We start from the raw sequence: 16,302 nt of genomic DNA, 5'->3' as shown, positions 1-16,302 counted from the left end.
AAACTGAGTATATTTTTTATATTAATGGGTAAAACTTAAAAAAAATACAGAAGTCTAGTACATGCAAGGTGCATGATAAACTTACAGAGTTTACAGTCACAATTCCTCCTCTTATTTAGCTTCTCACTGTAATTTGTTCTGACCAATTCATTTATGACATTCATTCATTCTTTCCCAGTTCAGACTGACCACTACCTGTATTCACAATAACCAGAGCACTGAAGGATTACTGTGTACATAACAATTTACTCATTGCAATTTTCTCAAAACATTTGAGCAGTGTGATTACAGGAGCTTCACCTGCAGCAAACTGTTACTTTTAGGATGAATTTGTTGCACTTTCCTTACCAGAAAAAAAAAGTGTATTTTATGCCTGGTGAAAACAAGATGAAAAATACAGAAAAAAAAAAAGGAGTATTGCTGCAAGATGATAACATACTTTTCAGGGTGGCAACTCTGTACCTGTTTTTGCAGCACTAACCCCAGGTCAGTTTAGCTTTGGGTACAATGTGCAGAGCCAGTGTTGTTCATTAATTCTATCACAAACTTGTACCTATCAACAGAGCAAGAGACCAATGCAATATGCACAACATCTCCTCCAAAAGCCTCTGCAGACAAAATATGTTTTTTCATACATTTCTACCATATTCACTCACACCATAACTTAATGCCACAACAAAAACTTTTGAGGATGGAAAAAACTACAGTGGGAAGGAATGAGGAACCTGTTGCCATTAAAATGCAGAAATTAGTGAGAGTTTAATTAACCAAAGGTTTTGGCTTATATTCCAGCTCCTGTTGTATTGCATTACAACACTTTCCCATCACTCACAGAAAAAATTCCACTGCATTTGCATTTGTAGGTTTGCAGAGAACAGAACCACAAAAAACAAAGCAGAAGCCTGAACAGGTATCAGAAATATGTTGACTAAGAAGTCCAGACACTACTGAGCCAAGCAGACTTGAAAGCAATTACAAAAATATGCATCTGACATTTTAAAAAAAACCAACAAACCCAAGATGACTTTATTTTTTCTTTTGAAATAGAAATCCTTGGAACTAGGCATAATTTGTCAGTTATCTGTATGTTTAAAATCACTTGGTGATGCAAGCATTATATTCTTTATTGAACAATAGAATTTGCCATTTCTACCACTAGTAACAAGGAATCCATTCTTGTCTTTACCGAATTATTTTTAACTCTGTTAATTAACATTATGGGTTTAGGCCACCCATCAAGAAATTTGGCTAAAGAACTTTGTCTGCAGAATTGTGGACTGTTGCCAAATACTTTTAGTACAGAATTATCTTCTGAAGATGCATCACTCTTTGGTTTATACAGCAGTAGTACTTATACATTTACATTCTTTGGTAATAACAACTTCGGTTTCAAAGCTGACTAATAAAGTAAAATATTACTGGAGATACATCCTGAGCAAACTACACCCTGGACTCCACTCCAGCATTCTCCTCCAGACAACTAAAATGTTAATAAGTTTGTTATCTAACCCTGCCCTCATTGCACTCTCCTGATGTTCTCCTGACATTCAAAATGAAACTTCTCAGAAAGAGGAGCACATAAATCTACTGACCAAGTCATGGGCGTCTGCTTATGATCTCAGAGAAAATTACTATTTTAATGAGAAATTTTATTTAAATAAAGTGCTAATATTCATGCCAAATTTTGAAAGATACTCTTGATCCAGTGCAAGCCTAACCTGAACAAATGTTGTGCATGTGAATTTTGTCTGAAACAAAGAAATAGCTGTTGAGAGAGCAAATCCATTCACCGTGAAAGCAAATATGAAACACCCATTTCCACTGAATCAGGCATCCATGAACACTAGAGTTTATCCTTAACCCTTGCAGGCATTAGCAAGTGATGCATTTAAACTAAAAGGAGAAATCTGAGTATTTGGGCAAGGACTGTGTCAAGAAATTGGGGAAGAAGGTCCAACCCAGTTTTTTCATGCTCTACAACAGGTCAGCCCTGCCTCCAGCTGAAGGCAAAGCCTCAGTGTTTACAACCAGGCAGGGAAAGGAAGTTGCATCTGCAGCCAAAGGCCAGAAAGGAACTGGCACATTCACAGATGTGTGGAACAGAGGAGAAATAAAAGCAGCAGATGAATGAAGGCAATGAATTGAGAGAGCTGGAAGTGGCTGAGGGAGTGAAAATGGAGGCAGAAATCAGATTCCTGAAGCAAACAGTTAAACCCCTTGACAGCAATGCAGGATGATGCAATGGGCATCACACAGACCTCAAAAGGCTGTGCTATGACTTCTTCATTTATTCACATGCTGGATTTCTAAAGGTCTTTCTGCCATTATGGCCCATCCACTTTGTACCTTCCTCACTGGAGCACCTAATTCATAACATTCAAGCAACCTGTTCCAGGACACTTTTTGGTTTATCTTGCTTCATACTGGGATGTAATTTATTTTGAAGACAGAGGAGTTTATCTAGGGTTGAGTATAGCTTGAAATGATGAATTTATGATCAGCTGTGACAAGAGTGGGAGCATGTGCTGGATTCATAATCCATTTATTGGCTAAATTTAGGTAATCTGGTTTTAAGAGCACTTGCCAGCAGACACATCCCTGCTATTGACAGTCAGCAAGAGAGGGCACACATGTGGAGGAGCTGGGTATAATTCAGCTATTATAGGTTTGGACTCATGTTGTTGGTAGTGACCTCACTGAAGTCATGCAAAGGCAGCAGTTACTGTGCTCCCCACCATACACCTAATATCCCACTGGACTGCAGAAAATGTACAGCCTGGCCGTATTTTTTTAATTGAAATTTAACCTTGTTTAAAACATGATCTTCTATTCCCTCAAGCTGAAGATGAGCAGGAAAAAGACCCTAATTCAGTTATCTCTAAGCACTCTGGAATAGAGTAATGTGGATTTTGCAATCAAGATCAAAAATTAGGAGCTAGATGATCTGGGTCTACTCTCTGGCCTGCCAAGGAATTCACACAGCTAGGCAAGCTCATCAGTTTTATTTCAATGAAAGGGGACATGAATATTATTCTTCCTCATGAGAATGTTTAACAATATAATTGTCACTGTCCGTAAGAAGCTCATGGATGCCAGGAATACGGGCCAGGGAAATTCCTGTCATTTTGAATGTGAGCACTCAGAGGAGCTGGAGACAAGAGAAACCACTCTGCCAAAATCACATCAAATGGAAAGAAAGTAAAAGGAAAAAAAAAAGGAATAATAATATGGGTAAGAAACTAGACTAACAGTAGCACCCCTGATAAATCAGGCACTGTTTAAAAAGGTGAGACTTTGAGCAAACACACTTTACTACATGTTCCATGAAAGGAACTTTGTCATGAAGAGAAATCAACATGGAAGAAAGTCATTAAGTGCACAGATTGGGGCTCTTAACTACTCTCTGCAAATCCAGAAATAAAACACACCATAAATCTTAATAAAAATATAAAGAACTCACAACATCAGAAATTAAAAAGCCTGTGTGTCCACACGTGCTGATCCTTCAGCAGCCCTGCACAGCAGTCGGCTAATAGCTGCACTCCCTGCCTTTCTTTGATAAGTATTTTAAAAACAAACATCTTAAAAAATACTCCTCATAAAACCCTTCTGGAGGAGCCTGGCACAGGTTCAAGGTATCAGAGAGGCTCTGCTGGTGCTGGAGTTCCAGAAACGTGACTCTGCACCTCCAGAGCCTCCTGGCTGCTCCTTGTCCTTGCCCGAAATGGCAGCGCAGGAGCAGGAGGCAGGAAATCGCGTGAGAACGGCTCCTCGTGCTGCTCCCAGCCCTTCCTGCCATGGCAGCCTGGGAAATGGGCTGCAAACACTGCCTCTCACATTATTTCCTTTTCCACCCCAGCCAAAACCAGGAAGCACCAGTGAGGAGATTCGCAGGGAAAGCGCAGCGGAAAACGAAGCGCAGAATCTAGAGTGGCCACGGCTAACTAAAGTAAAAATTCAGGGGTTTGCAGGCACAGCCCAATATTAGCAACTCTAGAAAAAGCACTGGAAGGCTCATGTAGTACCCAGGCTTTGCTCTTAATTTGCTGAATAGTTAACCCAAAGACTTTTGACATCAGTGCAGGTTTCTTCAGGCCATGCACAGGCTTTGGGCAAGACCTGCCAGGACAGTGTGGACACTCCTCATGTCCCCATGCCACATTCCTGGGGGACAGATCCTGCTCACTCTGACTGCTCTGCTGGCTGTTTGTGAGGCTTTCAAACCAGAGCTGCTCAAATGAAACCTGAGGTAGAAATATTGGCAACAAGAGCGCTTGAGAGAGAGAGATTGTGTTTGTTTCTATTTGACAGAAGGCAGATTTGACAAACAGACTTTGGCACATCACAGTGGAAATGGCTCCTATATTTTTAATAATAAGTAATATATTCTAAATAAAATGCAACCCTGTGCCTTCAGGTAAGACATATGAAGGATGGTAAATAATTTAACATCATTGGGGATTTTCTGTATTCTAGACATTTCTGTGTTCTTCTGTTTATTATTAGCCAGGAGCAGGATCCCATGGCAGCTTCATATGAACACTCTGTGTACATCCCTGCAAGGTTCAAGAGCAATGAAATTTGGTCTCCTCACAGAATAAGCTCCTTCCTCACTGCTGAAATACAAACTGGTGACAACGTCACAGACCGTGTTGTTCTAAATACAGAATTGAAAGTGATTTCTTAGTAAGGCCAGTTAAGAAAAGGGAAACAAGCCTTCTTTCCTTTCTCTAGCCCCTCAAGACTGTAAAATATGCCAGGGCAGGAAGTACAGTAAAGCTCATGACGAGCAGAGGCAGCTACTCTTTCAAAATGAACAGGGTTGCTCCGAAGTGACATTTGCATTTAGCCAGTGAGCCTGAGGACACGGGGCAGGGCACCAAGGGCTCTCCAGCAGATGAGGTTACTGGCCAGGCCTCCCAGCTTCACACCTCAGAGATCACAACTGCAGGGAAATGGGAAGCCAGGATGGTACCTGTGGCTTTTGGTAAAGCTGTCTTTTCTCAGCCAACACAACCAGAGGCTCGGTGGAGCAACAATAAGAGTGTGTAATAATGTCACTTCTTATGGGAAGACACTGAAGTTGTAGAGATGTAGAAGGAAGTACTGTACATTTAAAGTTACAGCTCCATAACAGGTGAAAACCACCATTTCTGGACTCTAAACCCCTACACTGGAATTAGGGAGATAAAACATTTAGAATTACATTTGTTTCCACTTTCTTGGGAATGGACATGAGGCAAAAAGTGGCTTTTCCCTCATGCTCTGTCCATCCAGGAGAGCTCCTGACACATCAGCAAATTCCCACTTTCCTCAGCACAAACTCTGCACAAGTTTAAGCTGCCATCTCTCCAGCATCTTTCTTTTCCAGATTCTCCATCCCTGAATCCTGGAAAACTTTTCCTTCTCTTGGAAGCTAAGCTGAACCAGCTTTCATCCATGGAAAGCAGAACTGCTAAAGGACAGACAAAACTGATTTTTAAACGTTCAGCACATCCTCCTTGCAAAGCTTCCTATATAAAACTGTGTCACAACACTGACAAAACCTCCTTTTTAAAAAATTCAGGATGTTAAATAAGTCCATACCAAGATAAACTTTACACTAAGCGATTCAGCCTTCAAAAAATGACAGTTGAAAAGAATTAAATTTTTTTTACAAACAATTCTAAAACGTTAATTTTTGTGAACAATAAATATTGTTTAAAATTTTAAGGCAAATCATTGAACAAAGAATCTATTAATATTTAAGATTTTACTCGACTTTCAAGAACAAGAAAGGATTTTTGGAAGCCAGACTGATCTTGAAAGAGAAAAGCTGCTTTTCTATCTCCTATTTCCAGTGTAATTTTCCTGCTTTAAATGGGGACTTCAAAAGGGAAAAGTGTTCAGAACCCAAAACTCCTCTCTAAAAGAATGCACAGCCCCAATAAGAGTTTGCTCAATACTCTCTTTTAACTTCTATTAGCACTTACAACAGTAACTTGCACATTCATATTACAACAGCCCTCCTTTAATAATCTCAGATACATTTTGTATTTTGCCTTTTCCACATTTTTGTTAGTGTGGGCTCACCAGGTTATTTTAAAGGTATCAATAAAGTCAGATTTTATAGGAAGCATTTTTTTTTAGGTTCCTTGAATATTTAATGTGATAAAAACAAGTTCAGCATTTCAAAGTGACATTAACCTCCAATATAAATATATAGTATTTAATAATATAATATTTTGCCATTAAAAAATTCCTACTATGCATATTCTGTTATTAAAAATATCACCACTGCATGATCAAAAATACCAGAAACGACAAGAACTATCAAAATTAACAATTAAAAAGCTCTTTCTGCAAGTGTCATATATGTTACTATCATATTGAATAAATATTAGAATTATTAAATATTTTTAGAAGGAGACAGCAATTTTTATTTTATTTTCTTTAGGGGAAAAAATCTGATTTGTCAGCAATGTTCAAAGTTTATTTTTGGCTCAACAGCCCATGATGTAGAATTAAGTATTCCACTAGATGGAGCAGGATGGTAAAGCCATCATGAGGGCCACCTCCCCTGCTGATCCATGGAAAAGTCAATGTCCAGGGATGATAAGAATTTCAGCTTTCTTCTGTGCATTCAGGGCAGAAAAAGGGCAACACAAAACTCTCTAAATGCTCAACAATTCCCTTCTTCCCAGCACAGAAGATATTAAAAAACACTAAACCAGAAACAAACCCAGCTTTTCCTCACTTCTATCAATTTTACACTAGAAGCACAAAATTTACTGGATACTTGTCTAAAAGTGAAAATCTTCATACTTTTTTATTTTGTAGCAACTGAACTTGCAAAAAGCTCCATGCCAAATGATCAAACATTAGTCACCTAATGCAAAAGACATCGTTACACATCAAACAAATTCACTCTGGAAACAATGGCAAAACTTCAAAGAGGCTCCTGCAGACCTGGAGCTGTGCAAGGCATAGTAAAATTATCTCTCTTGTCTCTTTTCAAACAGAGCTAATTGTTGATTTACCTTTAAGTCTTCCTAAACAAACAAACAAAAGAAGAACCTTACAGATTTTATTTCATCAGCATTAGACAAACTGCAGTTGCCATCATCATGTGAAACAAGAAACCTTCATTTTCTTGACCCATTAAATTTTATTTCAGCTTCTCCAAAAGAAGTAGAGAGAATATAAACTAACAAAGAACAGTTTTAACCAATAATATTTCAAATTTAAGTCCTGCAATTCTTGAGTATGCACAACAAAAGTACCAGGAATGGTCACAATTAACTCGAGCACCTTGCCATAAAAAGTCCTGAGCCACAGTATATTGTGCTAAATAACTGCAAACATGCAGCAGACTCTCAAGACAATAATAATTACCCCAGCAGTATAAATTCCAGAAGGCAATGACTCTTTCTCAGGTATGTGCATGAAGGCACATAAGCAGAACCCTGGTGACTGGCCACAGGCTGCTTCCTGTGATTGTCATTCCCATCTCTTTGTTTCCAGTTAAATAAACTGCACTAGAAACCAAAGTGACAAACGGGTTTATTTCCCACCAACATTCTCTCCAACTCACTGCACCTTGTGCAGCACCTGAAGCTGACATCTGGGAAGGATGGGCCAAGTGGAAGAGGCAGGAAATTTGGCCTTGGAAACAACAAAACTGTCCTTTCTTTAAGGGGTCTTATTAAAACTTTCTGAAAGCATCTATGAAGTTTTCAATGTAGATACTGTCTAATTAAACATCAGTTTGTCCCACCTCTCTGAACAGCTGATTACCAAGCATTCATTATGCACCACACATTCCTTTTCCAGGGACAAGGGGAAGCCAGCACTGCCATTCCAGTCACAGAGAGGAGCAGCAATACTCACTACTGTGCACAGTCAATCAGCTGGTACTCGTTGGATCTCTCGTAGCAGGCTTTCACACCTTCATCCTGCCAAAGCGTTTTTGTGTGTTCATAAAACTCCTGAAATGGGAAAACAGCAGTTATGGAAGCGGGTTAGAGATGAAGAGAAGCAGCAAATAGTAATGTATTATTTGATTTTGCAGGAAATGGAGCAGATTTAACAAAAATCTTTAACCATGCTTTAGAACCTTATTACAAGTTCAGTTAGATTTCTAAGTTTAAATTCTGTAACTTATCTGCTTTTCAATCACTGACTGAATCCAACCATCTACTGTAAGAAGGGTTAATGTCTCATAAATGACAATTTCATTGTCATTTTTAATAATCTATGCTATTTGGTGACATTTGTTCTTTAATTCATGGGGTCACTGTATTTTACATTTCTGTGGCTGTCGATTTTTTTTCTTCAATGAAACACTACTTCTCTAGAATTCCTGCATGAATGATAATGATAATTAAGTTTTACATGACTTTGCAAGTTACACAGAATCTTCAGGGACTACACAGACATCTGTATCTTACTTAACTCTGTACCACTTTCGTAAATTCATTCTTACAGAGTAAAAAGACATTGAACTACAGAAGAAAGACAGTGATACAAGGCTAGATCATGTTTTGTCTCAGCCTCAAAAACTGCAAGCCAAGATATGAAGCAGACAGCCAAAAATGCAGTGCTTCGGTTTTGTTGAACCTGTAACACCAGCTAACAACACAACCAAAAGCCCTTTCATTTTGCACATGAAAGATGCACTTTGGCTCCAGCAGTGCATGTGCAACACAGGATTGAACTCCTGGCCATCAGGCAAGAACTCTGAACAGACTGAGAAAGAACAGCAGCAGCCTGGTGACTAAAATACACACAGACCACTGTGGGCATTCCTCTTATCAACAACCAGGGGTGCTCCTTGCCTATCTCTCAGAGCTTTGAAGTGTTTTGGGTAAAATACTTTCACTCTGATTTTATGTGGCAAATAATTAATTTTTTTTAATCCAGATCAACACAAGACCTTCAAAATAGTTGTTGCATATATTTTGCGTCTCCCCACCCTTTTTCTTTACAGCAGAATTATTTTAAAGAAGAAGAATGTGGTTTTTTGCTGCTTCAATGTTCCTCTATCTCTTGGGATATCAGTCTCTCACATTCCTTTACTATCAATGTAGTACAAAGGAAGAGGACACATTCCAAAGTTTCACTTTAAAAAGAGTTTAAAAAAAATATTCACATTTCTACCAGACTCTTAACTACCACCTGAACTGCAGCAGAACAGCAACTCCTTTAAATTGCATCTAAAAGATGCAAAAAAGGACATCTTACACTAAATTTAGTGATGCTGATTTTTAGAACATCCTCTTCTTGGCAGGTATAAGATGCACATGTGCTTGTGTGATCACACAATTATGAATACCAATGATGGAAGCAGTGCATCAGATGCAAATTTGATTGTCCTTTTATTGCTATTAAGTATTCCCTAGCTGCACATACACAAAAAAAAAAGAGTAAGCACAAAATACACATCCAAATTTTGTTCTAATTTCTTTTAAAGATATTATGATGTTTATATATGGTATTAGATGTCAGTTTGTTCTCTGCTTTTATGAACTGTTCATGATCAAGAAGACCAGTTTAATTTCTTTCAGATGTAGGTAAGAAGATTTTACTTGATTTTTAATATTTACAGATTGCATGACCATTTGCTTTTGCTATTAAAGAAAATAGAAGATGAATCAAAATCTTAATTCCAGTATTCCATTTTCTGTCTCCCACTGCTGAAATATGCTCACTGGATATTGAACTTTGAAGATTTCCAATTTTTTGGCAGTTGGGGGACTGTCAGTCACCTTTAACTGCACCAGAGCACAGTGAGGAAAATATCTTTCTAAAGCAAAAGGGAGAAGGAAGAGAAAGTAAAGGAGAGAGGGAGAATTATCTGCAATTTCACTATATCTGAACCAAATCCATTTTGGGGTATGTTCCTGTATTTGTTTTAAAAAAGTAACAGTTGTTCAATACAGAACATCATATGGCTCACTCAACTTATGACTACAAAGCTGGGAAATTGAAAAATGAAATCAGCAATTGTACAATTTTTTTTGCTGAAACAGCAGCTGATTCAATGGACAAATAACTAGGCAAAGGTAAGTTTACAGAAAAAGCAGTAAAACATTCCTCATCACCAAAAAAATGTACATATGAAGTGAAAAAAAGTCAGTGCTTTAATAGGAAAAGTCATAGCACTGTAAAATTCTGCCACAAAAATTCTTCCTCATTACTGTTTCTCACTATGACACTTTGGTGGAAAGCTGATATAAAGCAATTATTTCCAAGATCTTTTAAACACATAATGCCTTACATGGGGAGTATTCCTGCAATAAGATCTTAAAATGGATGAAAAATAAAACCAGTTCCTGGCCCTAGCATAAACACATTGATAATAGAAAGCTCAGGGTTTAGTTTTCCAGAACAGTTACATATTGTTTAGGAGAGTCCTCCCAGTGTTCTAAAGAATTACAATAATGGGATAAAGATCATGTTTGTGCCTTGTTAGTTCAAATTAGCAATAAAATATTTAAAACTGCCCTTATGCCTGTCCTGCTAATCTGAACTATAACCAGCAATACTTAAGCAATCTTCTCAGTATCATTATTAATTGTCCATGTGGGATGGAAAAAGAATTTAATTCTACATTCTTTGAACTTCTTTTCGGGGTTTCAAAATCAGGGTCTACAACAAGTAAAGAGCAATAGATCATTGCACTGAGACACAGGGGGGTTCTTTGGGATGGGTTTTTGCTGTTAGATTTGCTCTCTTTTTCTTGTTTGTTTGTATTAATTGTGTTTTAAAAAGTGAACTACATGACTTGAGATGGTCAAATATGAAGGGCTTTCATTAATACACAACCTTTTGTCTTTAGGCCACATCAAACACATCTGTACACACTGGGAGTGATGCTGAGCCAGCTCTCACAGCTGTGAGCCAGGAAGGTTCACCCAACAAAGTCAGAACCAGGCCTGCAGAGCTCATCTCCTGCTTTATGAGAAGCCTCCTCACTGTAGTGACTGATTTTGGGATTAAGACATAGTAGCTGGTTGCAAAAACCCCAGATTCTCCCTCCTCCCCAGTACACCTACACTAACCACAGCTCTGAAATAATATTTAAGAAAAGGAATAACACAAGAAATCCTCAGCATCCCATTTGAGTCATGGAATGTAGCCTGGGGCTACTCTCAGGGAAGGCAAGTGAAACCACAAGATTTGTTATGTATTTAGGTAAAACAGGGGCTTCAGAGGCCACTGGAAAAATCAAGTTAGCAAAAGGGTTGGGGTTTTTTTTTTAGTTAAATAGGTATAATTTGTATGAGAGCTCTAAAAATAATGAGTTAGGAAACAAATTAACCAGAAGTAGCAGGAAAATTTCCTGAAAAGAAGTAGCCAGAAAACTAGTCCTTACATGTCTGGTTCTTGTTTCCACAACACTGGTTCATTTGCTGGCACATTCTAATATAACAGATTCTATAGCAGCATCAACACAGGTTTCTCTTGCATTAGAAAATGGAACTCCTAATAAAACAGCTAAAATAAACATATAATACTCAATAATAATTTGGTTTGAGATGACATTCCACAAACAAATAGGGTTTGAATGTTAGGTTCCAAATGATTCATAGCATTGGCAGTGTATGATCATATTATCCATTCTTACCCTATGCATACTTAAATTTGGGGAAAAAAATCAAATTATGTAATTTTCCATTAAAAAAATGAAATGCTGCAGTGGCACAATACACACCCAAGATCCTGTTTAAAGTACAGCTGGAGCTGTGTAAAGCAGCAAAAGTCAACAGAAGTGGTGACAGGATGGCATCACCTTCCTCATGGCAGGTGAGGAGTGAATTCCTCACAAGCTTTATGTCAGGACTGCAGCATTTATTCACCACTAGACCAGACTCTGCACATCCCAAAACATTCACATAACCCTAAAGAGGGAGAAATCCTTGAGAAGAGCACTCAAGGAAAGGAATGTCAATGTAACACAGATCTGAAGAGAACAAACAGGGCCTGACTGAGTCTGCTCAGGCTGGGCTGGGGCATAGCTTGAATTCTGGGCACAATCCCCAAGAACAGACTCCACTTCTGGGAAACCATAAAAACCCTCAGAAAATGCTCTCTCTGGGTAAACCTTCTCTGGTCCTGCTTAGATAACTGAAGGATCAAGGACTAGGACTTGCTGCTGATGGGGAAACCTCATGTCTCATGATACTGTAACACCACAATGGTTAAAAAGCTGCATTTATGTGAAATGTATTTCATTATTAATGTTTTATTTATGAGGTGACAGATTCTCCACCTGCTGAAAGCTTCCCAATACAATGAGTCAATAGGCAACATTTGTAAATCACTTGTATTCACTTACAGGAATCTGTGCAGACCTCTAGAGAAAAGAAACCCATCAGTGGAAATGTGGAAGGGATGCTTGGAAAACAGTTCTTTGTTCCAGAAAGATCTTGCTGACACAATTCTGGATTAGAAAAGGGGCAATGCAGAGTCTAATCAAGTTTAAAACCTACTTACATTGGAAAATTTCAGCAAGCTAAATAAATGGCAGCAGATAAACAGTGTTTTTGCTCAAGGTTAAACTACAGAAAGTGTTAAAGAACTTGGGGGTTGAGCACTTTGGTTGTTAAAAAAACAGAATCCTCAAGAGACAAACTCCAGGCCTGGGAAAAAATAAAGGAACCAAGATCTGCTTTTGAGAAGCATTCTAAAAGGATAAAATATTAGTAGAAAATGGAAGAATGTAACTGGACATACTGTCTACAAGGTTTTGTTCCCTCCAGATATATAAATACTCAAGAGACTTTAAAAAAATGTTTATGAAGCAATGTTTTATAGGCATTAGGATGTTGGCAGGGAAAAACATTGGCACAGTCCATGCCACTGTGACACCAAATTCACAGGAAACTTAGCATGGACATGCAACATTACCTTTTCTTTGTAAAATATAATATAGGGTGGATCCTTCAACAGAACAGTTTATTTACTAATTCCAGCAAAAGTCAATGGCATTGGAAAAAACCTTACCTCCTAAAAGGTGTGTACAACCATTACACAATGTTGTGGTTAAAACTGGGATTCAATTCCTGGGCAAAGTTCACTGTCCCATGGAGCTGCACATTTCATAATAAGAGTTTTAAATAGGTCACTGACTGACAAATCTAATGATTAAAGGTCAAACCAAGCCAGCATCTAACTGTAGAACTGTCTCCTGGAGGACTTTGCTTCCCAATGTGTTCAGCTTTGAAAAGCAGCACTGACCATTGCTTTCAAACCCTTACAGACCTACTCTGCACAAGTCTCCCTTCCTGGGAGCCAGGCAGTCCTGCTGCATTCCACAAGAGAGGCACTGCAGCAAGGCAAGGTCATGGGATGGCAGGGCAGCACACAGCATTCCAAGACAAACTGCACCAGCTGATTTCCTCCTCCTGGGATAGGTGAGTACCCACCAAATGGATTTATTTCTCACTGCTCCTGTATGAAATCAAGTGATCACTACTGCCTGTATGGCTGCTCAGAGAAGGGAACTCATGGCATCTCCTCATTCTCCCCAAGTTTGGGCTGGGACACCAGAATGTGTTAAATTTGTCAAATCAGACAGTTTAATAAGCCACTTACTTGAATAGGGAAACATCTGCATTCCTAATGGTGTGAACAAGTGTTAATTATTGCTTGCTATTTTAGGGCAAACACGCTGATGATATCACAAAGGAAACTGCATACCTACAAATAGTTGAAGATATTCTCCAGTCACTGGCATGTGTCCAGAGCTGAATACAAAACTCTTTGGGAGAGGCCCAGTGCACTCAGCACTTCCCATAACTGAGTCAGAAATATTTTCAGCAAGGATTTAGTCTCATTATCAATAGCTTTTCATGCTTGGAAAATAAGAATGGTGCTGAAATATTCTGAGTTTCTGCTTGGTAACTTCTAGTAGTCCAAATTAAACTGGATGTGGCTGCAAGGACTGGCCAATGGGAGACTTCTATCAAGACTGAACTCAGATTATTCCCCTTTGTCAAGAGTTTCAAAACACCACAGTATTTGAGAAATGTGCCAACACACAAATCCATACCCATAAGCTACAATGTGCCTTTGGTTAGAAATCCTCACTAACATAATATCAAATCAGTTTTCTTTTATTTCTGCTTTCACAAGAAGTTTAATCACCACAGAAACTTTATCTCTTGATACCAGAACACAGCTCCTGATGATAGTTAGGGAGAAAATCTCACTTTGGGTGAGAGCAGCAAGCCTGCTCCCTATATTGTCAAGATTCTCTGCAATTTAAACCAAATAATCAGTGTTCCTCTGCTTCTTCAAAGTGTATTGTACATAGAAAGGCAATTCATTAATGGATCAAATTCCTGATAGCCTAAAAGGCACAAAGAAGTTTTCTACCCCATCCCAGCTCTCTCAGGGTAGTTTAGAGTGATGACAGAAGCAGTTCAACCATCAGCTATTTTTGGAGACTTCAATCTAAGAAAGAAGGTTTAATAAAACTCTGAGAAATTTCCTTCAGGGTTTGGAAAATGTCTTTCATACTACACCACTTAGGTGCTCTTTGTTTAATGAATATATAGTAAGCTTAAACAGTCAAATCAAATGACCTTATTGCCTTACCTGGTGCCAAGAACACACACCTGGGACCACACTAAACTGCTGCTTCCTTTCACATTGGAAACAAAAAGCCTCTTTTTGCCAGAAACTTCCACCAACAGAAAAGAGTGTAAGATAAAATAGTTCTCTTTATTCAAAATCACATGAATCCCAAGGACAGCTCACTAACCCTCTTCCAGTCTTTCTGAAGAAGAGCATCTGTACTCATAGAAGTGTTCACAGGCTCACAATAAATTCTACATGAAAAAATGAAGCTCAAATATTCTTAAAACAAATTAATTGAAAGTTCTGTTTAATTGCTGGCATTTATTTTTAAGAGTAAAAGACACCCTTGTTTCCCAGGAGCTTAAAAAAAATCTTACATTTTACTGGAACACTGAAGAAATGTCATGTTCTCTCCAAAGACCAGCTGAAAACCCTGACCAGTCAGCTGAGCACAACAGGGCAGTGGCTGCATCCACTGTAATACCAGGGAGGCTCACAGGTATAATTTTATTTCATCTATGCATACACCAATATTTTGTGATAGTCTCTTACTGTGATTAAAACCAGAAAATGCTTAAGAATTTCCATATTAAATTATGCCTATTTCCTGTTTAATTCAGCTGACAGCTCTTCTATTTCAACATAAATTGAATTAATCTGTCCTTGTTCTTTAAGACTGCTCTGAGGAAAACAAAGAAGATGTATCAAGAGAAATTAAGTCACATGAACTTCTGAATCTGTAAATATGGTCTGCTATGGTGGGAATTTACTGGATAAAAATACAAGTTCAGAACAAAGCATCAGCATTTGCTTCAAATACTAATCAAATAAATTAGTAGTAAAGTAAAATATAAGGTGAGGGTTTTTTGTAATACAAAAGCAACTGCAGAAAAAACATGTATATAATGCCCACTGTCTCAAGTCCTGGGCTGCAGATTCTCCAATTTAAGAAAATTCTTTGTGGGATTTCAACAGAATTATGTCTATACCTCAGTGAAAGCACTGCAGAATTCAAAGGGCTGAAATAAAAAAACAAGCCACTTCCAATAAATACATTAGCACTAACAAAATTTGCTAGATATTGCTAGCCACACACAAAAGTAAAACATTCCTATCAGGCATTTATCCATGTAGACAAAAAAACCAGAGATTTCAGGAGATTCATTTGCAAATCATTAAGTTATATATTTTCAATTATGAGAAGCAGAAATGAAATCAAGTAGTTGCCTGCCTCACAGACCCTGTACTAAAAGAAGACTTCAAAAGAACTCTTTAATTATACTGTACTCAAGAATTTATTCTGCTATTAAAGGATAGGAAAACCAGTTTTACATAAGTTCCTGTTAAACTCTGATCAGGTAAACTCAATTGGATTATCTGGAAGCCCATTTAGAGGGAGCTGCTCAGTGAGATAAGATAACAGAGATTTCAAAATGAGTAAGTAAGGATTATTTCAGAGATCTAGCACCACATCACTGATACTGTCTGTAAAACTTCTCACTCCTTTCTCTGGACAACATTAACATTCTTGAGGCAAAAATACTTTACATATCCACATTTTCTACTAGTTTTGCACCTCAAGATTAATCTCAAATATATGCATTCATCACTCTTTTACACATAACAAGATAGAGGATACAAAAAACAGGTAAATAGGACATTGAAGTGTCTTGCTCAAAATCATAAAAAATCTGTACAAGAAAAAGCTAAGCCCCTAATTTTCTGTCTCTGGTAAGT

At 38.1% G+C, this 16,302-nt stretch overlaps 1 protein-coding gene across 3 annotated transcripts in view; it reads right to left on the bottom strand.

Annotated features, from left to right (window-relative positions):
• Positions 1 to 16,302, bottom strand: part of GNAS (GNAS complex locus) — a 130,677-nt gene that overhangs the window by 26,464 nt on the left and 87,911 nt on the right. For all 3 annotated transcript variants that reach the window (XM_056507344.1, XM_056507345.1, XM_056507346.1), the window contains exon 5: positions 7,870 to 7,967. In XM_056507344.1, coding sequence (XP_056363319.1) covers positions 7,870 to 7,967 — 98 coding nt within the window. The remainder of the gene's footprint in view (positions 1 to 7,869; positions 7,968 to 16,302) is intronic.

The sequence above is a fragment of the Oenanthe melanoleuca genome, chromosome 20, assembly GCF_029582105.1.
Source record: "Oenanthe melanoleuca isolate GR-GAL-2019-014 chromosome 20, OMel1.0, whole genome shotgun sequence".
NCBI lineage: Eukaryota > Metazoa > Chordata > Aves > Passeriformes > Muscicapidae > Oenanthe > Oenanthe melanoleuca.
Note: the sequence above shows the minus strand (reverse complement) of the source record. Positions and strands in the feature narration are given on the sequence as shown.